The sequence below is a fragment of the Myotis daubentonii genome, chromosome 19 (assembly GCF_963259705.1).
Source record: "Myotis daubentonii chromosome 19, mMyoDau2.1, whole genome shotgun sequence".
NCBI lineage: Eukaryota > Metazoa > Chordata > Mammalia > Chiroptera > Vespertilionidae > Myotis > Myotis daubentonii.
The window spans coordinates 14,968,774-14,992,425 of NC_081858.1; the positions used below are offsets into that span (position 1 = coordinate 14,968,774).

At 45.1% G+C, this 23,652-nt stretch overlaps 2 protein-coding genes across 2 annotated transcripts; both read right to left on the reverse strand.

Moving 5' to 3' along the window:
- Positions 1–9,100: 9,100 nt before the first annotated feature.
- On the reverse strand, positions 9,101–10,050 carry LOC132221805 (olfactory receptor 8B8). The gene has a single exon (XM_059676232.1). It carries the CDS (start codon positions 10,037–10,039, stop codon positions 9,101–9,103), a length of 939 nt encoding a protein of 312 aa, XP_059532215.1. The 5' UTR covers positions 10,040–10,050.
- Positions 10,051–19,368: 9,318 nt separating this feature from the next.
- On the reverse strand, positions 19,369–21,400 carry LOC132221646 (olfactory receptor 8B12-like). Its single transcript, XM_059675878.1, has one exon. It carries the CDS (start codon positions 21,389–21,391, stop codon positions 20,435–20,437), a length of 957 nt encoding a protein of 318 aa, XP_059531861.1. The 5' UTR covers positions 21,392–21,400; the 3' UTR covers positions 19,369–20,434.
- Positions 21,401–23,652: the final 2,252 nt, after the last annotated feature.

Consider the following 23,652-nt stretch of genomic DNA (forward strand, 5'->3'; position numbering starts at 1 on the left):
CAAGAGCCAGGAGTACAACCCACAGCCCACTGCTTTAGGGTGTACGGAGAGCTCTTAGGTCTCCCCCTCTCCGCCTCCCTCTCCCAGCCAGACATGGGGTCCTCTGTCCCCCACTCACCTTCCTCCTATAAGCCCCTTCACTCCATCAAAGTCAGTGTTGAGAGCAGGGGAAGGATCAATACCTCCTAGACCTGCTGGTTGTGGGTTTACAAGAAGCTCATCTGAGAGGATGGGACTCAGACATTCCCCTTCCTTCTTCCTGGCTCCCTCAGTGCTGGGCCGTGTGCATCTCTTTCTCCATTAGCCCGAAGGAGAAGATGGTGCTAGTGCATAAAGCAGACAGCTTTCAGGTATGAACTCTTCGGGTGCCCCTGGTGCTGAGAATCAGAGCTTCTAGGGCCCCCAGTCTCCAGAAGCTCTAGGAATAGACCAAGTTTTCTGTGTGGACTTTCTCAGCTGGTCTAAGTCAACTTCAGGAGAAAAAAATAGCGGCCCTCCGTCTCACCAGGACCCGGGCTAGCATGTCATGAGAGCTTTATGCTACTGGATGGCCTCAGGCACCTCATTAGGCACCATTTCCCCTGGGAATTTTTCTGACGGTCCCTGCAGGGAAGAAATTGCAGTCTTTGTTTATGGCTGGGATGATGGTGCTTACGCAGCACCTCGGGACTCAGGTGTTCCCTTCACGCTTCCCTTTTACTTCAGGGACCTCCTGTGGAAGGTTGGGGCCTCGCTTTCCCTCTCCTTCATTAACTCTAATACTTAATCTTTAAGGAAGTGTGGTCCCAGACTTATGTTAGCCACCATTCCCAAGTTTTTGAAGGGAGTTTATATATATATATATATTGATTTTTTACAGAGAGGAAGGGAGAGGGATAGAAAGTTAGAAACATCGATGAGAGAGAAACATCGATCAGCTGCCTCCTGCACACTCCCTACTGGGAATGTGCCCGCATCCAAGGTACATGCCCTTGACTGGAATCGAACCTGGGACCCTTGAGTCCGCAGGCTGACGCTCTATCCACTGAGCCAAACCAGTCAGGGCGGGAGTTTTGAGAATAACAACAACAACAACAACAACAACAAAAAGTTAGATCAGAGTTGCAGGTGCTACAGAGAGAGCACCTCAGATGACGTGTTTCTAGCTCCATGAGCTGTTCAGAACAGTGGAGACACCACCACCACGAAGACCACCTGCTCTCAGCTCTACTCGGGGCCACACAGGCCTTTGCTATGTAGAAGAAGATCAAAATGTTCCCTGAATGAGTAAGAAAGCGCACACACATTCACCTGCGTGAATTCACTTTAGAAACGCGTGCAGGCTCACGGTGTAACAGGAGTTGTACCTCAAGTTTTTAATCCGGGCATTCTCCAGTGACGAAGCTGCTCTCCCTACCATCTGCTACGTGAAGATTCTAAGAAACTTTCAAAGACATGAGCAACTGCACTTACAGTTTCCATGGAGGCCACCTAAAATAATCCCAATTTGCCTGGAAAAGTGCGGATTTCCACCCATTATCACTGTAATTATTAGTACACACCCTATCACTCTCAGGCGTCTGGATTTGGATAACAAATGATATAGTCACTTTACTAAAATAAGCATAAGTAGCTATTCAGGTCCTCTGGGCTCTGCTATCTCCTAGACCCCCTGGCCTCCATCCTAGTTCTGACCAAGGGAATCTCTCTCAGTCTTTTACCTTCCTTGCCCTCTTATTTCTCATTAAAAGAATCTACTCTTCCTGGCCAATCAATACTATCTCTCCAGTCAATTTAGGCTTTAAAAATGAGAAGGGCATTAACTGCAACCTGTTTCTGGTTTATACTTAGCCCTGAACCCTAAAGCAAAGAATTGCAAACACTAGATATCTGCCTGAAATACGTGGAAGAGGAATAAAAGAAGAGGAATTACATCGGTACAAGGAATAAATATTGGTACAACTTTACATTGTAATCATTGGTACATTGTTGTATGTCATTGCATACAGCACAATAAATTATTAGTAGTACTAACTTAACAAACTTGGGCATATGTATATATTTTGACTTGCAGTTTTACTTTGCGGTATATACCCAATAAAAATAAGTACACATGTTTACCTAAAGACATGCCAAGAACGTTCATAGCACCGTTATACATAATTGCTCCAATGTGAAAACAGCCCACATGTCAATCGACTACAGACTGTACAATAAATTGTAGGATATTAATAAAGTAGCACTCCATATAGCTATGAAAGTTAATAACATAGTACATAAATGTCACAAACCTATTATGGAGCAAAAGAAGCCAAACACCAAAACCATACTTAATGATTTCATTTACATGAGGTTTGAAAGCAAGGACACTAATCTTTAGTGTCAGAAGTCAGATAACTGTTATTTGTGGCTGGGAAGTCATGGGCTAGTGGCTGCAGAGGAAAGTGAAGGCGCTTCAGGGTGCTTCTGAGAGGGGTTGGTTCCATGGATGTGTTCAGTTTGTAAAAAATTCATCAAGCTAATACGCTTATGTTACAACTAGAGGCCCGGTGCACAAAAATTTGTGCACTGGGGGGGGGGGTGGTGGTCCCTCAGCCCAGCCTGTGCCCTCTCACAGTCTGGGACCCCCTTGGCTTAGGCCCGCTCCCTGGAGGACTGGGCCTAAGCTGGTGGTCAGACATCCCTCTGGAAGCCCGAGAGCCCTCGGGGGATGTCCAGTTGCCAACGGGGAGCAGGCCTAAGTTGCAGTCGGACATCCTAAGCGCTGCTGAGGAGGCAGGAGAGGCTCCCACCACCACCGCTGTACTGGCAGCCATCAGCCTGGCTTGTGGCTGAGCAGAGCTCCCCCTGTGGGAGCGCACTGACCACCAGGGGGCAGCTCCTGCATTGAGCATCTGCCCCCTGGTGTTCAGTGTGTGTCATAGTGACCAGTTATTCCCAGTCGTTCTGCTGTTAGGGTCAATTTGCATATTACCCTTTTATTATATAGGATTGAGGCCTGGTGCATGGGTGGGGGCCAGCTGGTTTGCCCTGAAGGGTGTCCTGGATAAGGGTGGGGGTCTTGCTGGAGTGCCTGGCCAGTCTCAGTGAGGGGCTGAGGGCCGTTTTCAGACTGGCCACACCCCCTTCAGGATGGGTGTCCCTGCTGGGGTGCCTGGCCAGCCTAGATGAGGGGCTGATAGCTGTTTTCAGGCTAGCCACAGCCTCTTCAGGGTGGGGGTCCCCGCTGGGGTGCCTGGCCAGCCTGGGTGAGGGGCTGATGGCTGTTTGCAGGCTGGCAAAGCCCCCCAGTGGGGACCCTCACCCCATGAAGGTGTGGCCAGCCTGGGTGAGGGGATGATAGCTGTTTGCAGGCTGGCCATAGCCCCTTCAGAGTGGGGGTCCCCCCTGGGGTGCCTGGCCAGCCTGGATGAGGGGCTGATGGCTGTTTGCAAGGTTGGCCAACCCCCCAGTGGGGACCTTCACCCCATGAGGGTGTGGCCATCCTGGGTGAGGGGCTGATGGCTGTTTGCAGGCTGGCCACGGCCCCCAGTGACCCAAGCTTCCAGTGAGGCTGGCTGGAAGCAGGTATCTGGGATTTATTTATCTTCTATAATTGAAACTTTGTTGCCTTGAGTGGAGGCTACAGCTGGCCAGGGTAGGCAGGAAGCTTGGCTTCCTCCATCACCGAGGCAACCAAGCCTCCTGCTTGCTCCAGCTCCGTGGCTGCCGGCCGCCATCTTGGTTGGGTTAATTTGCATATAGTCGCTCTGATTGGCTGACAGGTGTGGCTTGTGGGCGTGGCTTGTGAGTGTGGCAGAGGTACTGTCAATTTGCATGTTTCTCTTTTATTAGATAAGATTAAATGAAAAGTTTACTTAAAACATAAATGAAGAACAAATTAATATTTTAATAAATCATCCTACCAAACTTTTTAACACTAAAATTATTACTAGTAAACATCTTTGATTGTTTAGTAATCTCCAGTAGGGGGCATGCAAGAGGCAGCCAGTCAATGATTCTTTCTCATCATAGATGTTTCTAGCCCTCTCTCCCCCTCCCTTTCTCTCTGAATCAATAAAAATATTAAAAATAAATAAATTAGAGGAAGAAAAAGCCCACAGAAGAAGAAGGCAAAGATATGTGTCTGACTTGGTCTTGGCTGTAGAAGAGTGGAAAGAAGAAAAAAAATATCCCCTATGAATTTCTAACTACTTCTGTGTGGTTAGAAATTATACATGTAATTAAAAAAAACAACCCATACTATACATGTAATAAAAAATAATTCCTCTCTGGAGAATACAATTTAAATCCAGATATGTACACATCAGATATTTATACATATGTATAAATCCATAAGTATTCAAAGATCATGAGCCCTTAATGGAAATCACGTAACAAACACAAATTGGGCCACTAGGAATGAGAATTACCAAGAAAGATGAACCACAAGCTACAGAAACAGACCTGCGAATTTGCTAGGCTTATCAGGGACCGAATACAATTTAAATGTACTTAATCTGTTCAAAGAAAAAAAAGAGCAAATTGAAAGTTACAAATGAAGATAACAATAAAATTAACAAGGCAGACTTTTAAAAAGTCAAATATAACTTTTAGAATTGAAAACACGATAGTTGAAATTTAAAACTCTATGAATATGTTAAACAGCCCATTAGACACGGGTGAAGAGAAAATAAGTAAACTGGAGGGTAGATCAACAGAAATTACCCAGAAGTCAGCATCAGCTGAAGGGGGTGAGGAGGAAAGAGTGTGTAACAAAGAAATATAATTTAAGAAATATAGAAATGGAGACGGTCCAACAGATATGGAAAGAGCGTTTACCACCTTCTGGACCCTGTGCTTTGCTTTAAGAATAAAGCAACAATCAAAACCACTATAGCTCTTCCCCTTTCAGATATATAATCCAGATGGAGAAACCTACAATAAACAGATACTTACACATGACTCATTAGAAATCCAATAAATGTGCGAGCAAGAAGTTCTTGGGGGGGGGGGGCTTTGAAACCATTTAACAGGGATGCCCTCCTGAGTCTGGAAACTCAGGGAAAGCCTCCCTGAGGAAGTGAAATTCAGGTTTAAAACTAAAATGTAAGAAGAGGTAAAAAAGAGTTGCTTGTCTGTGACTGTCCCGCACTGAACCTCCTTCGGTGTTTAGGAAGGAATAAACGCCCTGAGAACGTACTCTTGTGTGAGCCTTGGTTGGAGCCAGGACCAGGCCTCCTTCCGTGAAATCTCTCCAGAGAACGTAAGACAGTGATGGTGAACCTTTTGAGCTCGGCGTGTCAGCATTTTGAAAAACCCTAACTTAACTCTGGTGCCGTGTCACATCTAGTAATTTTTTGATCTTTGCAACCATAGTAAAACAAAAACTTATATTTTTGATATTTATTTTATATATTTAAATGCCATTTAACAAAGAAAAATCAACCAAAAAAATGAGTTCGTGTGTCACCTCTGACACGCGTGTCATAGGTTCGCCATCACTGATAAGACCTGAACTCCACCAGTCACGTTCCCAGGCAGGACCGAAGTGTGGGGCAAGTGACACAAAGAAACAGGAACATTCATGTTGGCAAAGCCAAAGACTCTACCAACTGATGACACATGTTGGGACTGGTGGTGCCAGCAGGAGGGGGCAGCACAGACTGACCAGATGGCTCTGTGGTGTAGCTTGGCTGCAATTCCACCCCTGGCCTCCTCTCAATCCTTCCTGGCTCCAAGAGCTGGTTCCTCAGCTTGTTCTAAGAGTCTATGAACTAAGAGTCCCATTTCTTGCCAATTAACACTCTTTTTTTTTTGTCCCAAGTTAACCAGGACTGACGCTTGCCATTGCAGTGAACAAGCCTGGATGGTATAAGGGGACCGGAGATTAAGGAGGCTGTGTGCAGGGAGTGGGGACGGGGGAAGCACCCCAGGTTGTGGGGCACCTTTCTCAGTTCCCTGAGATGAAGGCAGACATACCTGTCAAAATTACCTTTGGAAAGGGGTGTCACAAACTCTCCCTCAAAGTTTTGCTTTATTTTGAACCATCTTTCCCCTTCCAAGGAAATGTTGTTCCGATGGGGTTTGGAGGATAAAATAAACACACGTGTTACATTTCAGAGACAATTTTTCATACTCCTGCACAACTTTTTTTAAAACATCCAATTCTTTGATGACTCCTCTTTGCTTTAATAAGCCAAATTACGCTAGTTAGTAGAATGAATAATAAGTTTCTATGCTGGGTAAACAGAAATGCATTTACTGAATCATCTGGCTAGCTTTTTAAGTGCAATGTAGGCGATACCAATAATAATTATGATGTTTAACATCTAAGGAACCAATGGCACAGTAATTTTTTTAAAAGATTTTGAGAGAGAGAGGTAGGGAGAGGGGGAGAGAAACATTGATGTGAGATCAGAACATCAATTGGCTGCCTCCTACATGCCCCCAACCATCTAAAAATATACAACCAACAGGCAATTGGGATGGGCCCTGGGGAAGAGACAGGAGGGCCAGAAAACTGGAGTAAAAGGAGCTTTTTCTCTCTTTGGTAATAATTTTAAATGAACATGTACTACTCGGTCAATATACAACATATATGGGATGGAATGCAGAAATAATCTGATGGAGCATAATCATTTTCATAGAATCGGGCATGAGCACAGAAAGAGCAAATAATTGTCTCAAGTTCAAACAATAAATTTGTGGAAATGTTGATAGCAGGAGGCAGAGGGCCTAGCAGGGATGGAAAGAAAAGTAACTGAGCACTTATCATTTCATTGTCTTAGTAATTCTAAAAAAAAAATAAATAAATAAAAGTTAAAGGTAAAGGCATTGATGTTCAGAGACATCGAGTAACTTGGTTACGGTCACACGGCTGCAGAGTAAAAGCTGAGAGTTCAAATCTGATTCTACCCTCCAGTTCCCGCGTCCCTGCTCTTTCTGCGTCAGTCTGGTCTCCTTTCCCCGCCACGGTCGCCCGCATCCAGCGCTGCCCACCGATTCTGTGCCGCCTAAAGCCCCGTTCTCTCGCTTCACTCTCATTCTTTTGAATTCTTGTTTGCTGACCGGTGCCATCCCAAAGGCAAAACTCTCTATCCACCCAAACGTCATTTTTCCAGACACAAGAGCAGCTTCCCAAAGAGAACCTGGTAAGTCAAAAGTGTGTTCACAGCATCTCACATATCGTTGCTTCACAAAAATTTTCACTTACATTTTTCTTTTAAACCAAGAGGCACCGCTGCCTGCCTTTAAGTGCCACTGGGAGGTGGATTTCCACACCTGAGCTGTGCAGCTCTTCCATCCTCTCCTGGAAAAAGTACCAGTCAGGGCCCCAGCAGGCAACAGAGGACTCCCGGAAGCAGAGTAATGGAAACATATGAGGAAGGAACTGTGTGTGTGGGTGGGGTGGGGGGGTGGGGGGAGCCCAAGGTTGGTTGAGAGAAAAGACACAGGGCTCCTGAGGCTCCCAAGGCAGACACCCCTCCACCCACCGGCATGAAGACACCGAGGACGGAGCAGGCGCTGTGACCAGGAAGGACATGGGTGCTGGGTGACTGACAGTGTAGCCCCGCTGGGAGGAAGTCAGGGAAGTGAACTCACAGCAGCACGCGCCTACCCGCTGATTCCCCCCGCTGGACGCTGCCATTGGCCTATCCCAACCGGAAACCAGAGGGCAAGAGATAAAGATAAAGGCGTTGATGCAAGATCCATTAGGGAATGGCTGCCAGGACTTGGATAAGGTCCTGGAAAGCAGACCTGGGGAAGTCCACAGAGAATATCCTCCCACCCCCTGTTTTACCCCCCACCTCACACTGTACAGTAACAGTCAGTGGTAACAGTCATTTCTACTGCTGACCGCCTGCTGGGTGGCGCTAATCTGAGTACTGGCTGGTGATACAAGGCTCTCTGTGCTTCTGAAATCACCTCCAGATCCTTATCTGAGCTGGGAGCCGCAGACTTCTTCCCCCCAACTTTACAAGCACAGTTTGAAATGGAGCAAAGAAACGATTGTGTGGAAGTCATTCCCAAATCCTGTCCTTCATCACCTTGACATGTATAAGGTCTTCCTCCCAGCACTGCCCAACCCTTAAGTCCAAGTGCCCGATGCTGCACACGACAGTCTCAGGCGGTGCCACGCTTAACACTTCGTGGGTCCTAGCACACTTCCCCCGCACACTCTGCAGAATTCTTCCAGAACTTGTCTGGTCATTTAGCCAAGACCAAATCAACCAAATCCTAAACCTCCTACTTTCTTGCAAAAATGTGATATTTAAAATTAGCCCTTGACTAATTTCCGTAGACGGGACTAGATTTTAGCGTCGTAGAGGAGCTCACATTTGAAATGAAAGCGTCCAGGGCTACGGGAGAAAGAAAAGGAGCCATAACAAGCGATGTTAGAAAGCAAGAGCCTGGATTCTCCTCCCAGTTCTGCTGCTGAGTAACTGAGTGACCTCAGGGAAGGTGCCCAGGCCTATATCTATTCTCAGAAACATGAGAGAACTGAATTAAAAGATTCTTTTTAAAAAATATATATTTTATTGATTTTTTACAGAGAGGAAGGGAGAGGGAAAGAGAGTTAGAAACATCGACCAGCTGCCTCCTGCACACCCCCCACTGGGGATGTGCCCGCAACCAAGGTGCCCTTGACCGGAATCGAACCTGGGAGCCTTGAGTCCGCAGGCCGACGCTCTATCCACTGAGCCAAACCGGTTAGGGCTAAAAGACTCTTAAGGTCTACGAAATGTATCCTATAGTCTTAAGAATATTTAAAAATTAAAGGACATTTAAAATGGGAAGGACAGCCTGGCTGGTGTGGATTAGTGGTTGAGTATTGACCTATGAACCAGGAGGTCACGGCTTGATTCCCGGTCAGGGCACATGCCCTGGTTGTGGGCTCGATCCCCAGTGTGGGGGGTGCAGGAGGCATCTGATCAACGATTCTCTCTCATCATTGATGTTTCTATCTCTCCCTCTCCCTTCCTCTCTGAAATCAATAAAATATATATTAAAATAAAATAAAATGGGAAGGCTAAACTTGTTTGAGAAAGAGTTGAAACTTCTTCCATGCAACCAACGAAACCTGAATCATCTGTGGAAGGAAAACAGTGCCTTTCCTAAAGTCCCTATTGCTCCTTTCTCAGGAGAATGAATCTTTTTTTTTGATTAAGGTTTTTTTCAGAGCAGCTTTGACATCCTTATTCCTCAGGCTGTAGATTAAGGGGTTGAGCATCGGCACCACAATGGTGTAGAACAAGGAAGACACCTTCCCCTGGCTCAGAGGTAAAAGAGAAGATGGCTTGAGGTACATGAATGCCCCGGACCCAAAGAAAAGAGAAACTGCAATCATGTGGGAGCTGCAGGTGCTGAAGGCTTTGGACCTGCCCTGGGTGGAATGAATATGGAGAATGCTGGAGAGGATGAGGGCATAAGAAATGAAGATGGTCAGGCTGGGCACACCTATGTCGATGCCCACCACCACGAAAACTACCAGCACGTTCACGTGGGTGCTGGTGCAAGAGAGCTCCAGAAGGGGGAGGATGTCACACATGTAGTGGTCAACCAGATTGTTGGCACAGAAGGTCAGTCTGGCCATGCACACGGTGTGGGCCATGGCCCCAGCAAACCCCATCACATAGACCCCGGACGAAAGAAGCAAGCAGACGCGGGGAGACACGGTGGCCGTGTACACCAGCGGGTTACAGATGGCGACGTAGCGGTCGTATGCCATGGCTGACAGGATGAAGGACTCGGAGACGACAAAGAAAAGAAAGAAGAAGAGCTGAGTCAGGCACCCTGCGTAGGAGATGACGTTCTTCTCCGAGACGAAGCTCACCAGCATTTTGGGAGTGATGACGGTGGAATAGCAGAAATCGATGAGGGACAGATTATAGAGGAAGAAGTACATCGGGGTGTGCAGGTGAGAGTTCAGCCCGATCAGTGTGAGCAAGCCCAGGTTCCCCACCGCCGTCACCACGTAGGAGCCCAGGAACAAGAAGAAGAGAGGCAGCTGGAGCCCCGGGTGGTGGGTTAGGCCTGCGAGGATGAACTCCGTCACAGAGGAATTCTCAGCCACCATCCTCGCTTAGGGCGTTCTGTGGAACAAAGGGAGAGAGAGAGACGCTGCTGCCCTCCCGGTCACCTCCCCGTTCCTGAGAATTAGATCCCCTCAGGCGGACACTGGACCTCAGCAGAAAGGCTTTCTGGATGCCTGGGGTCTGTTCTCCCAACACCCTGGACTCTGCCTCCGGAGGGGGGCCTGCTTCCGCAGTGAGGGTCCCCAGGATGCACCGAGGAGCTTCCAGAGCTTTCCTCCGGCCCGTTGATTGTGTCCTTCCTACTCTGGTTTCTGCCCGAGTTTATCAAAGCTGTGCTCCACCTCTGGGGAAAGTCCTCTCGGAGGTTAGAGCCAGGCCCACTGTCTGGAGCGTGCACCTCACGGTCAAGTTAGTCAGTGAAAAGGCGAGGCGATCTTCCTTCAGGCCGTTACCACCTGAGGTGGGCGGCTCAGGAAGAGTTCGTCCCAGATTCGGTCACTCACCCGCCTTCAGCCTGAAGTTTCAGGGGTGCACCTTCTCCTTAGCCGTTCAGACAGATAACTAACTGGTCACAAAGCTAACCCGGATGAAGGTACTAACAACAGTCCTGTAGCTTCTGTCCTGCTTGGACTGACTTAGAATTCCTTCCGAGCTAACGGAGCTAAAGAACCGTGGTAGCTGTTTGAGGCTTTGCCCTGAGGCCTTTTCTATCTTGGGGTTTGGGGGAGGGAGCCAGCATTCTCACCTGTGATCAGTGCCAGCTGGTGACAGGAAACGGAGCAGTTTTCTTCTGGGTTTAGAGATCTGGGGACCTGATTAGAAGTAGGAAGCCAGAGGTTCCCCTGGGATCACAGCCCCTAGAAACTAACTTTAAAAAGGAGGAACTTTTGCTTATCCCCTTGATAATATCTGAGTGGGGGTTTAAAAACATTATTTGTTCAATGAACATCTGCTCAGTAAAATGCAAAGCATTGTGCAAAAATAATCAGCTATCACTTATTGCACACTTCTTCTGTGTCCCCAACACGCCAAAGCATTGTGCAAAAATAATCAGCTATCACTTATTGCACACTTCTTCTGTGTCCCCAACACGCCAAAGCATTGTGCAAAAATAATCAGCTATCACTTATTGCACACTTCTTCTGTGTCCCCAACACGCCAAAGCATTGTGCAAAAATAATCAGCTATCACTTATTGCACACTTCTTCTGTGTCCCCAACACGCCAAAGCATTGTGCAAAAATAATCAGCTATCACTTATTGCACACTTCTTCTGTGTCCCCAACACGCCAAAGCATTGTGCAAAAATAATCAGCTATCACTTATTGCACACTTCTTCTGTGTCCCCAACACGCTTCCTGTCCTAACACTTACTGACCTCAGCGTGCCAGGATCAATACCATCTATAATAATAAAAGCGTAATATGCTAATTAGACCCAATGTCCTTCCATCCTTCCTGGCTTCGAGGGAAGCCCGGGTCCTGGGTGCCAGAGGGAAGCCGGTGCCGGCAGCCAGGGGAAGGAAGGCCTACTCTTGCATGATTTTCATGCATCGGGCCTCTAGTTTAAATATAATACTTCATTTTAATTCCCCTCAATCTTATTACCTGGGTTTTATCACTCCCATTTTAGAGTTGTAATTTAACAGATGTAACTCCAAATCAGGCATTCTTAACAACAGTGTTTAATGTCTCCCTGTGAGAAATAGTCTATAATAATAAAAGCATAATATGCTAATTAGACTGGACAGCCAAACGACCTCCGGGACGACCTTCTGGATGAAGCCAAGGCTGCGAGGGCCGAGACAAGCCACTGCGGCTGCGAGGGCTGAGCCCCTTGCACAAATTTCGTGCATCGGGCCTCTAGTGGAATGTATAAAATCTTGCCTTCAAGGCTCTGACATTCTCTTGGAAAAGATGAGAGAACACATATAACTAAATATGCAAAAAAAAGTGTAAGATCTAGAAAGGGTAAAAATAAAATGCTATGTAAGTTCAAGGAATGCGCTGTACACACCACTTACATTTCAGTGTATCACAGGACTTGCCCAATACCAGTCTAGGGAGAAGCAAATCTTCTCTCTCATCTCTTGGAATTTGAACTTGACCGTGAAGAACATTCCCCATTAGTTAAGAACTGTTTCCGCGCCCCCCCACCCAACTGCTTAACTGTTGGAATTCTCCTCGATGGGCCCCGTCCTCTAACCTCCCAGCTCCCTTTCAGGCTCCAGGACGCTCAGAGTGAGCCTCAGGGTGACGGCCTTGTAGCTTGATGTCCTTCATCCCACTGGACCCAGCAACGTTTGTTTCACTGTCTTGCTGGCTTTGATCTGTTTCTAACTCCCCCTCTCTCATGGCCAAACTTATCCCTCTGTATCCCAGTCTTTCAGTCTTACTTGAGCTCAGTACAGCTACATCACATTTTGGGGGCTTAGAGGAAAGGATTGCTAAGAGCTAGATCATGCTGAAAGGGGCCAGAGGGAGGCCACTGTAAGGTGGGAGGGGAGAGCTGACAGAAGTTAGCGGAGCTCTGAAGGAATATCTTTTCTTCAAAACTTTATCCCAGGTCCGTCTCTCCAACACGCTTAATCCACAGACAGGTTCAAGGCCCTCGACTATTTACCGTGTCCCTACTTCCTGTCTCACCACCGATGCCCTATTTTTCAAATAGCCACACTCTTCCATACCACAAAGGCCAAATTACAAAGTCAGGAGAGGTTTCCTTGACCATCTCCAACCTTCTCTTTCTGTACCCATTTCTAATCTCAGTCAACATTCCTCCTCCCCAAATACTCGGAGTCCTAATACCTGCTCTGCCTTTGATTCTCCATTAAAACCCGCTCTCAGGAAAGATCTCACACATTCATCAGCACCGTCTCATAAAGATCATCCACATTCCAGACCCTCGTCCATTCATTAAAAAAGTAATAATGAAGACAACATCTCTAACCCACAAACGGATCTCTCATGATGGAATTTCACACAGCACTCAATTGATGAGAGGTATATTTTGGTCAGGATGGGAGAGCTGGAGTCATCATGAACGGGGTTTATAATCAGAGCCACGTTGGCAGTTGCCTGTGCTACTTGGCAAGATAATGACAACCCCTGTATCTGTCCTGTGTACGTGCTGTATGTGTAAGTGTTGGGTGACATTTGCTTGCCAGTCCTCCACACGGGGATCTAGCTTGGTCACTGCTCAGCAACAACAGGCCTAAAGCAGAAATCTTACACTGAGAAATCTGCCGCGGCCATGGTGATAACAATACATCCCAACCCCTGTCATCAAATCACAATGGAAGAAAAGAAATCCTTATTACAAACCTGCAACAAGCCCCATAGGAAAAGGGCTCCCTGAGGCGCAGAAAGCAGAGAAGACTCAAGCTTCATTACAAGTTGACTTTTCTGCCTGAGCTTTGGAGGAGCCTTGTTTGGATGATAGAACCACCCAGCAAAGTTCCTCTGGATTTATGTCACTTCAGAGCCTGTTGCCATGGGAACTACATTTCAAAATCTTCTCAGCTGAGGTTTTTCACTAAAGTCATGTTCCCTAAAGAGCAGACGAAGCCCAAGCAGGAAGCAGTGTGGGAAGCGCTATTCTTAACTGCGCTCCTTTAGTTACAGAGCTGCCCTCTTTCGAAAACTTGAATCTCTATATAGTGCTTCTTTATCACCTATTTCTATTTTTTCCATCTTTTTAAAAATTATGGTCTATTTATGTCACTTCACGCGTAATACATGTAAATGCAACACATTGTCTCCCCTGCACACGCATTAACCCTCAGACTTCTAGTGGCCCAAGGTTGGCCTCAAGGGCATTGAGCATCACTCACACCAGTTGGCCAGACACAAGTCACAGCTTCATGAGGAGAGGCACAGACATCACCAAAGAGAAAAGATGGCAGCTGGAATGTCTTCATTTGCAATGGCCTCAGTGAGCTCCGGAGAAAGCAGGCATTAGGAGTTACGTGGTTCTGCATTATACTTAATCTCCATTTACTTTCATTAAACATTTTCAATTCCTTAACATACAAATCTAGACATAAATGATATATGTATTTAACATAGAATCGTAGAATTAGAAGGAATCGTGGAGGTCTACATTGGGGGGTAATTAACATGTAGTGAAACCTATGTACCACGCACTTTGCTGGTAGGTTTATGTAAATTATACGTATTATGTATTTTTTTTTCAAATATATTTTTATTGATTTCAGAGAGGAAGGGAGAGGGAGAGAGATAGAAACATCAATGATGAGAGAAAATCATGGATCAGCTGCCTCCTGTACACCCCCTACTGGGGATCGAGCCCACAACCCGGGCATGTGCTCTACCTGGAATTGAACCGTGACTTCCTGGTTCATAGGTCGACGCTCAACCACTGGGCCACACCGGCTGGGCTTCCATGTCTCTTTTTATCCACTTGGTCAGATTCTGCCCTTTACTTTTCATCTACTGTTTTGGGATTTGAAGTTCTCCAGCCCCGACTATATTAAAAGTGAGTATGAGGCAAGATGCAATGTTGAAATACTGTTTAACTTACACACCTAATATGACATACCTAACATTGAACACAATGACAAATGTGCACACTCTTTATTACAGTTACTAAGCTCAATAGAAAGAAATATAAATAGGGTTCAGTAAAAGCCCACATTGGAAACTAGATAAATTCAGGGATACATTTGCTTTTCCCCCCAATCCTAAGGACTTCATCAGAGGTTTCCGATAAATAGCTACAGGGCAAACCCATTTCCAAAAGATAAACAAATAATGTAGTTACTCATACATGGTTTTATGACAAAGATCTTGGACGTCTGCAACATGCTGATGTTGACAGAACACCGACAGTCCTGCTAGATGCCGTACCGTTGGGCTGTGACCTGCAGGGTGAAGGTATTTGGAGGTCTGGCAAAGGAGAGTCACTCGGTGCCAGAAAGAGCTGGAAACCTTCCCACGTCGGGAGCTGCCCAGAGCTCGGCTTCATCACAGCCCCCAGTTTGGGGCTTTGAAAACAGGAATCCATTTCTAAGTGACATTTATCGGAGGAATGTATTTGCTATAAAAAGCACGTTGCATTAACACTAGCAATACAAAATACAGGATTTCAAGGCGTGTTAAGGGCATACCATGTTCCAAGATTGCGCCGGAGGGAGAGAATGCCAGGAGGAGGCCTCACTTGAAGGCAATTTGATGGAGGGCAGGTTATTCTAGGCAAAAGTGGGGACGTCTTAATTGACTTAAAAAATTTATCCTAAAACTGCAGAGTCACTAATCTTGTAAAAAAAAACAAAACAAAAACACAAGACTTTCCTTGTTGGATGAAGATGCCTCAGAAATCCAAATTGCAGGACGGTGAAGGCTCTGCTATTTTTTAACATCTCTGTTGGCCAGGAAAGCCACAAAACCTGTAGAACATGGTGGGTTTTTGTTGTTGTTGTTGTTGGTACTTTTCAAAGCTTTCTCTAGGGAACTTTTTGTCCCGAAGGAATGCTGCAGTCGAAGTAACCAGGATTAGGAGTCTCAGCATCCAGCTGTGTGGCCTTGGGAAAGGAAACACGTTTTCAGCCTGGGATTTCCTCTCTGCAAACAGGAATATCCAACCCCCCGCCCCATCTACCTGTGGATGTTCGGTACACTACCCCTGCCGCCCTCTTCCTTGCCCATCCTTAAGCGTTAGTGCCTCAAATTTCCAACCTCACCTTTCTCCTCCCCCTCATCCCATGTAAATTCCCAGAGTAATTCCATTCCTTCCTATGGTTTACCCATCGCCTGCTGATGTGTTAATGATGCATTCATTGCCTTAAAGTATTCCATTGCTGAAAAGACTCACAACTCAAACCCTGTATGGTCACAGGATAGGTTTATCACAAGTAAAGGATAAAGCAGCAGGAGGGAGTGTGCACAGGGAGGGGGGTCCTTCTCGGGCGCTGGCTTCCTTGCCCTCCCACCACTGGGTTGTACCAGATGTACTTTGTCTCCAGGTCTGTTTCTTGGAATGAAAAAAACCCCAAGTCTGCTCTGCTTCGAGTGGGCTGGTATCTCAGGCATCGTCCATCCATGTGGCCAGCATGAACTGGTGCAACCCCCAGGCTCCACTGAAACCCGGTTCCATTATTATCAAATTATTATAATTCAATTATTATTGCCATACAATAAGCACGTCAAACTCAAAGGCTAACACGGGCCAAATAAACAACGTTTAAGTGTATGTGGGCCGCAAAAAAAAAAAAAAAAGCTTCAATTTTCATAGAAATGTACGTTTATTTCAGTACAGACATGCTGAATACAAAGGGCTGAAATAAATGAGTAATCGTTAATGCCCTGACCAGTTTGGCTCAGTGGATAGAGCGTCGGCCTGCGGACTGAACAGTCCCAGGTTTGATTCCGGTCAAGGGCAGGTACCTGGGTTGCGGGCACATCCCCAGTGGGGGCGTGCAGGAGGCAGCCGATCGATGTTTCTCTCTCATCGATGTTTCTAACTCTCTATCTCTCTCCCCTTCCTCTCTGTAAAAAATCAATAAAATATATTTTTTAAAAAATGAGTAATCGTTAACATAAACTAATAGAACATTTTAATAAAGTTAATATTTTTTCTTGAACATTAACTTACCAGACACCGAATAACTGCACAAATTAATAAGCATAATGCAGATAAACCTATTTTTCTCGTTCTCTGAAAGCGAAATGTTTCCTGTTGCCCACACCAAACAAGTCAGTCCAAGACTAATGACGTGGCTATCAGCTACTAAAATATTTGCTGCTAGTATTAGTGGGGAGAAATGGTGCGCCTGCGCGTATAGCGCGTAAGGAAAGTGAATGCAACACCATTATAGTAATCAGTCATTAGCGAATGTTGTAGTTTGTTATTAATAATTATGTATAACAGGATGTTGTAAAAATGAAGTTACGAAGTTTTTATTAAAACGTTTCTTATATACCGTTATATTGGCTGGGCCACAGAAACATTTGTTGTGGGCTGCATGTGGCCCGTGGGCTGTGAGTTTGACATGCTTGCCATACAACATTGGCCAAAACAGGTCAGGGACCCACGGTTATAAAGCATTGTTTATCTTTAGTAAATATATTCCATGGCATTGGCAGTGGTCGGTACAATTGATATCTGCCAAATGTCTATGTCCAGCTCAGACCTATGTCCTGTACTGTCAACAGACTGTCAGACGTCCCCACTGGAATATCTCAGAGACACCTAAGACTCAACCATGTGAAATACACGGATCCCTAAAATGTTCTTCTCCTGGTTTTTAATACAGGCAAAACACAAAATTAATGACTACAATGAACACAATCTTCTTATTCTTGGGTGACCTCCCCATCCAGCCTGAAATCATAGATGTTGATGACTGCGCTGAAACTTCTCAGCCTGTCACTCATTAAGTTTGTTACCATATGCAAAGCAAAACTGCCTATTTGGCATGGATAATGAGAGACTACATCTTTGTCTCTTAGATCTTTTAACATTATTCTTTTTTTAAAATGTTTGAAAAATTTTAAAGTATTTTTTATTGATTTTTAGAAAGAGAGGAAGGGAGAAGGAGAGAGAGAGAAACAGTGATGTGAGAGCATAACATCAATCTGCTGCCTCCTCTATGCCCCCTACTGGGGATCGAGCCCACTACCCAGACATGTGCCCTGACTGGAATCAAACCTGCCACCTTTTAGTGTACAGGACGACGCTCCAACCCACTGAGCCGCACTGGCCAGGGCTGTTTGGCAGTATTTATCAAAGCGAAGCAAGCATAAGCCTACTCTGCGATCCAGCAGATTCACATCTAAGTATTATCCAAAAGAATTGTCTGCTTAGTTCAATCAAAATACATGTTCAAAAATGTTTCTAAAAGCGATGGAGGCAGAAATAGAATATTGGGAACCAGCTAGAATTGTAAGAAATATTAATCATGCTCGATTCACCATCATTGTTTTGTTCTGATTAAAGAAGGCACATTCTAACCTGGTTGGCAGTTACGGAATCCTGGGAGCTCACCTGGAAATGCAGCCCATCCTCCCCATTGCCTGTTACTATGGAAAGATGAACAACCTTGCTGCAGAAACCAGGATGCCAGCCCTTTGAAGATCCCAGCCTTTGCATGTCACTAAGCCCTTTGAAGATCCCCAGGCTTCTGCTTACCTGTTAACTGCCCATTGGCATACCCTTTGGCTACATTCCCATGTAATCTTTGTCCTTCTACCCAATATAAGCAGCTGGCTTATGGTGGGTGCAGAGCAGATTTTTGTGGATGACCTGCTGCTCTCCCATGCTGCCGGCAGTATTGGAATAAATGCTCATGTATGATTCAACCCTGTCTCAGCTTAATAGGCTCAAGTAGTGACAGACAGCACAAATCCATTTATTGTCCAGTTACAAAAGCTTTATTAATAATAGGCAAAAAATTTGAAAGTATCTAATTTTACTAACAGGTTAAATAATTGTATATTCATATAATGGATACTACACAGCAATATAAAATAATAAATCTATCCATAGATTCTACAATATAGACGAATAACATAGGCTTTAGGTTCCCTAAATTCAGGGGCCTATTCAATCTCATTTCAATTCCCCCTTTATATGCTTATTCTTTCCTTTTGGGCAACATTAAGCAAAATCAAAGGGCAAAATTAAACAGTTAATCAAATGTCCTCTATTTCCCAACAGAAGTGAATATTCCTAAGGAAAAGTCTATCAGTCAAAATATTTCCCAGCACTTCATTTGCCATTGCTTCTTAAAGGAACTTTTACCAATAATTATTGAGTTTAGACAAAAATTATTCTCTAAATAATTCTCTAAAAATAATGATTTTTTAAAATACAAAGCTCCATTTTCTATTACTTAATATGGCAGATTTATGAATTTATCATGAGGTCACCATCTCCTACCCATATGCAATTATTACAATATCAAGGCTTCTGCAATCCCTGAAAATTCTATAGCAATTGCCTCTCCTAAGAAGCAACGGCTTGGTGCTGTCATGATAAGTAAATCTGTACCCACAGCCACCTAGGGCTCTGTGACATCCTCCAGACCTGTGTCACCCATTGAAACAGAGTGCAAGCCACATATATTATTCTGAACTCTCTAGTACAGCAGTTCTCAACCTGTGGGTCGTGACCACTTTGGGGGCTGAGTGACGCTTTCACAGGGGTCACCTAAGACCATTGGAAGACACATATATAATTACATATTGTTTTTGTGATTAATCACTATGCTTTAATTATGTTCAATTTGTAACAATGAAATTGGGGGTCACCACAACATGAGGAACTGTATTAAAGGGTCGTGGCATTAGGAACCACTGCTCTAGTAGATACCTTAAAAAAGAAACAGATAAATTCATTTTAATGAAATATTTTATTTAACATAATACTAGTGTACCCAAAATGTTATCATTTCAACATGTAATCAAGTAAAAAGTGTCAATGAGATGTTTTATATTAATTTTCATATTCTTCCAAGATTCAGGGTGTATATTACACCTACTCTGCACACCTACAGATGTCTCAATTTGGATGACCACATTTCAAGTGCTCAATACCATCATGACCGTGACTACCATATTAGGTATTGCAGTTCCCAATTGTCTTGGACCACAACCAAGATAACCCTAGAAATGACACTCTAAACTTTGTCTCATCATTGATATGACACCTCTACCAAACATCTTTATACCCCATAAAACTCAATTTCTCTTCCCTGGAAGTCCTAACTCACCTATGTCCCTACTACTCCACCCACCAATCCAGTGGTCGCCATACTTGCCTGTGAAACCTAACATACTTCCCACTTCCACACTACAAAATTCATCAGACACTGATCTTGTCATTTTGCCAAGACTAACTCAACAAAATTTTTCACTTTTGTTTTTCAGTTCCACCTCTGCCACCAGAAAGCTTTATATTCCCGGACAACCTACAAATACTTCTGCCTCTCCAAAGTGTGATGTATTACATAAAATTCTAGACGAAGTGATTCTGAAGGCCCATTCAATATTGGGAACTCTGTAATCGCAGAAACTATTTCATAAAATAAAGAAGGAAGATTTAGGGGATGAGAATGAGAGAGAATAAATCCATTTGGGACAGTTAAAATTTCCCTTATATATAGAATAGAAAAGCACGAAGCTTGAATTCCTTATCAAAAATAAAAATAGTAGCCCTGACTGGTTTGGCTCAGTGGATAGAGCGTCGACCTGTGGACTGAAGGGTCCCAGGTTTGATTCTGGTCAGGGGCATGTGTCTTGGTTGCGGGCACATCCCCACTGGGGGGTGTGGAGGAGGCAGCTGATCGATGTTTCTCTCTCATCGATGTTTCTGACTCTCTATCCCTCTCCCTTCCTCTCTGTAAAAAATCAATGAAATATATTAAAAAAATAAATAAATGATAAAAATAGTAATACTAACACTCTAATTAAAAATTCTTCATCCATTTTGTTTCCTTTTCCAAAAGAAAGTAATTCTGTCCAAGGATTTCTTCAGGGCAAATTTGACATCCTTATTCCTCAGGCTGTAGATTAAGGGGTTCAACATGGGCACCACAATGGTGTAGAACAGAGAAGACACTTTCCCTTGGTCCAGGGGTAAAACAGAAGGTGGTTTGAGATACATGAAAGCTCCTGAACCAAAGAAAAGAGAAACTGCAATTATGTGGGAGCTGCAGGTACTAAAGGCTTTGGACCTGCCTTCAATGGAGCTAATGTGGAAAATGCTGGAAAGAATGAAGCCATAAGAGATAAAAATGGTAGCAATAGGCAGCCCAATGCCAACGGCCACAACAACAAAGACCACCAGCAAATTGATGTAAGAGCTGTTGCAGGCCAGCTCCAGGAAAGGAATGATGTCACACATATAATGATTGACAAGGTTGTCAGCACAAAAGGTCAGAAACATTATATTTCCTGTATGAGCGACAGCCCCCCAAATCCCCATCCCATAGACACCCAGCAAAAGAGATAAACACACCTGCGGAGACATGGTGACAGTGTACAACAATGGCTTGCAGATGGCAACATAGCGGTCATATGCCATGGCTGACAGGATGAAGGATTCGGAAAACACAAAGAAACAGAAGAAAAATAACTGAGTCACACATCCTGCATAGGAGATGATGTTCTTCTTGGAGACAAAACTGGTCAGCATTTTGGGGATGATGGTAGTCGAGAAACTCAAATCTATGAAGGACAAGTTGAAGAGGAAAAAATACATGGGAATGTGAAGGTGAGAGTTCAGCCCAATCAACGTGATCATGCCCAGGTTCCCCACCACAGTGACCATGTAAAAACCTAGAAACAGGAAGAAGAGGGGCAGCTGGAGTCCTGGCTGGTCTGTCAAGCCCGAGAGGATAAACTCTGTCACCGAGGAGGCGTTATCTGCGGCCATTCTCCTCTGGGAGAGCCTGGGAGGGAAAAGGAAAAGAACTGCTTAGAGAAAGAGAGGGGAAGAACCCCATTCTTGAGAACAGCATTCGAACACAGGTTTTGAACTTGAAAGAAGATGGCATTTTCTTGTACCTGCATCTCTGTCTTTAGGGTCCCAAAGTGGCTTGAACCATTCCAGTAACTGTGGGTGAGATTTGCCTCCCAGGTAAGGGCGAATCCAACTGAGGAGAAAGTCCACAAAGCCTGCCCTCTCTGGTTCTTCCTTCCCTCTAAAGCCCCTGCTCACGTTCTGTAAAGACCTTCTCTTGGGTGCTCTTGAGAGGCTGAAGCCAGTTGGCCCTGCCTAGACCGTCCACCTTTGGTCAGTGCTCATCAGAACAGGAAGATGAGGCCTTGTAGCCTGGTCTTTAGCTGGGATGGCTGTGGAATAATGTGTGAAAATAATCCTGGGGAGGAGAAACCAAGATGGCAGCATAGTTAAACACTGAAATTGCTGCCTCCTACAACAACTTCAAAAATACAACAAAAAGACAAAACGAACATCATCCAGAACTACAGGAAGGCTGGCTGAGTGGAAATTCTACAACTAAAAGGAAAGAGAAAAGCACACTGAGACTCAGAGGAGCTGCGGAAGTAAAGTGCAGAGGTACAGAGGCTCGAGCGCGCACGCAAGGAAAGGGGCTGGCACCTGAGGACATGGCTGTCTTTTTTAATTGGGAGGGAGTCACAAGCTCCTGACTGCTCTGAACTCCAATTCCGGGAAGTCTCTGGGGACCCAGGACTCATACAGGGAGAAACTGGACTGTCTGGCAGGAGGCAGAACTCGGAACTTGAGGTCAGCTTTCCCTCAGAGGTGCTTGCAGCTATTACCGGGACACTGAGACGCACGGCCCCTTAGGGCAGGGCTGAGGATCAGCCATAGCTGCTTGCTTCACCCTGTTGATTCCTTGAGACCCCGCCCCACCCAGGCTGTGGCAGAGGCTTTTGCATATGAATGCCCTGGCCCTTTGCAACCTGAAAATTACCTAACAAATTGCAGCTGGGCCAGACAGACCCAGAACTTCCAAGAGAAGGCCCAAGGCCCCACAGCAGCTTGCATTGCTTCACAGCTGGGCCTCATCTGGGCACCTCCAAACTCCAAAAAAGGAAGGGGAACCTGCAGATCTCTTCATAGCTCCTGCTGGGTAACCTCAGGCAGAGACTAAATTAGCACCTCCTTAGATCCAAGAGCCAGTGTACCCAGTGGTCAGAGTGGGACCATCAAGATTACAACTCCTCAGATCCATAAGGGACACACTCAGGGGACAGACTCAGTGAGCACGAAAGCCCCACTGAAGCAAGTCTTGCCCCAGAAGGGTGTCTCCAGCACAGAAGTTCTCCCACTGCAGACACAGCTGATTCTCACTGCCAATTGGCCTGGAGGTCAATTCCTCCCAGTGATACCTACAACAATCAAGGCATAACTACAACAAGACTATGCACAAAGCCCACAAGGGGGTGCACCAAGAGTGTCCACCTCAGGTAACTGGGGAGGCTGAGCCACTGGGCCCTACAGGACACCTAGCACACAAAACCACTCTACCAACACAGGGAAGCATAAAAAATGCGGAGACAAAGAAACAGGTCACAAAAGACAGAAATGGAGGAAAGCAAACGACTGGATATAGAGTTCAAAACCACGTTTATAAGGTTTTTCAGGAATTTTCTAGAAACTGCTGATAAATTTAGTGAGACCCTGGAGGATATGAAAAAAGACCAACTAGAAATTAAGCATACACTGACTGAAATAAAGAATAATATACAGAGATCCAACAGTAGACAAGAGGATCCCAAGAATCAAGACAAAGACTTGAAATACGAAGAAACAAAAAATACCCAACCGAAGAAGCAAAAAGAAAAAAGAATCCAAAAATATGAAGATAGTGTAAGGAGCCTCTGGGACAACTTCAAGTGTACCAACATAAGAATGATAGGGGTGCCAGAAGAAGAGAGAGGGCAAGATATTGAAAACCTATTTGAAGAAATAATGACAGAAAACTTCCCCTACCTGGTGAAAGAAATAGACTTTCAAATCCAGGAAATGCAGAGAACCCCAAACAAAAGGAATCCAAAGAGGACCACACCAACACACATCATAATTAAAATGCCAAGAGCAAAAGACAAAGAGAGAATCTTAAAAGCAGCAAGAGAAAAAAAGTCAGTTACCTACAAGGGAGTACCCATATGACTGTCAGCTGATTTCTCAACAGAAACCACGCAGGC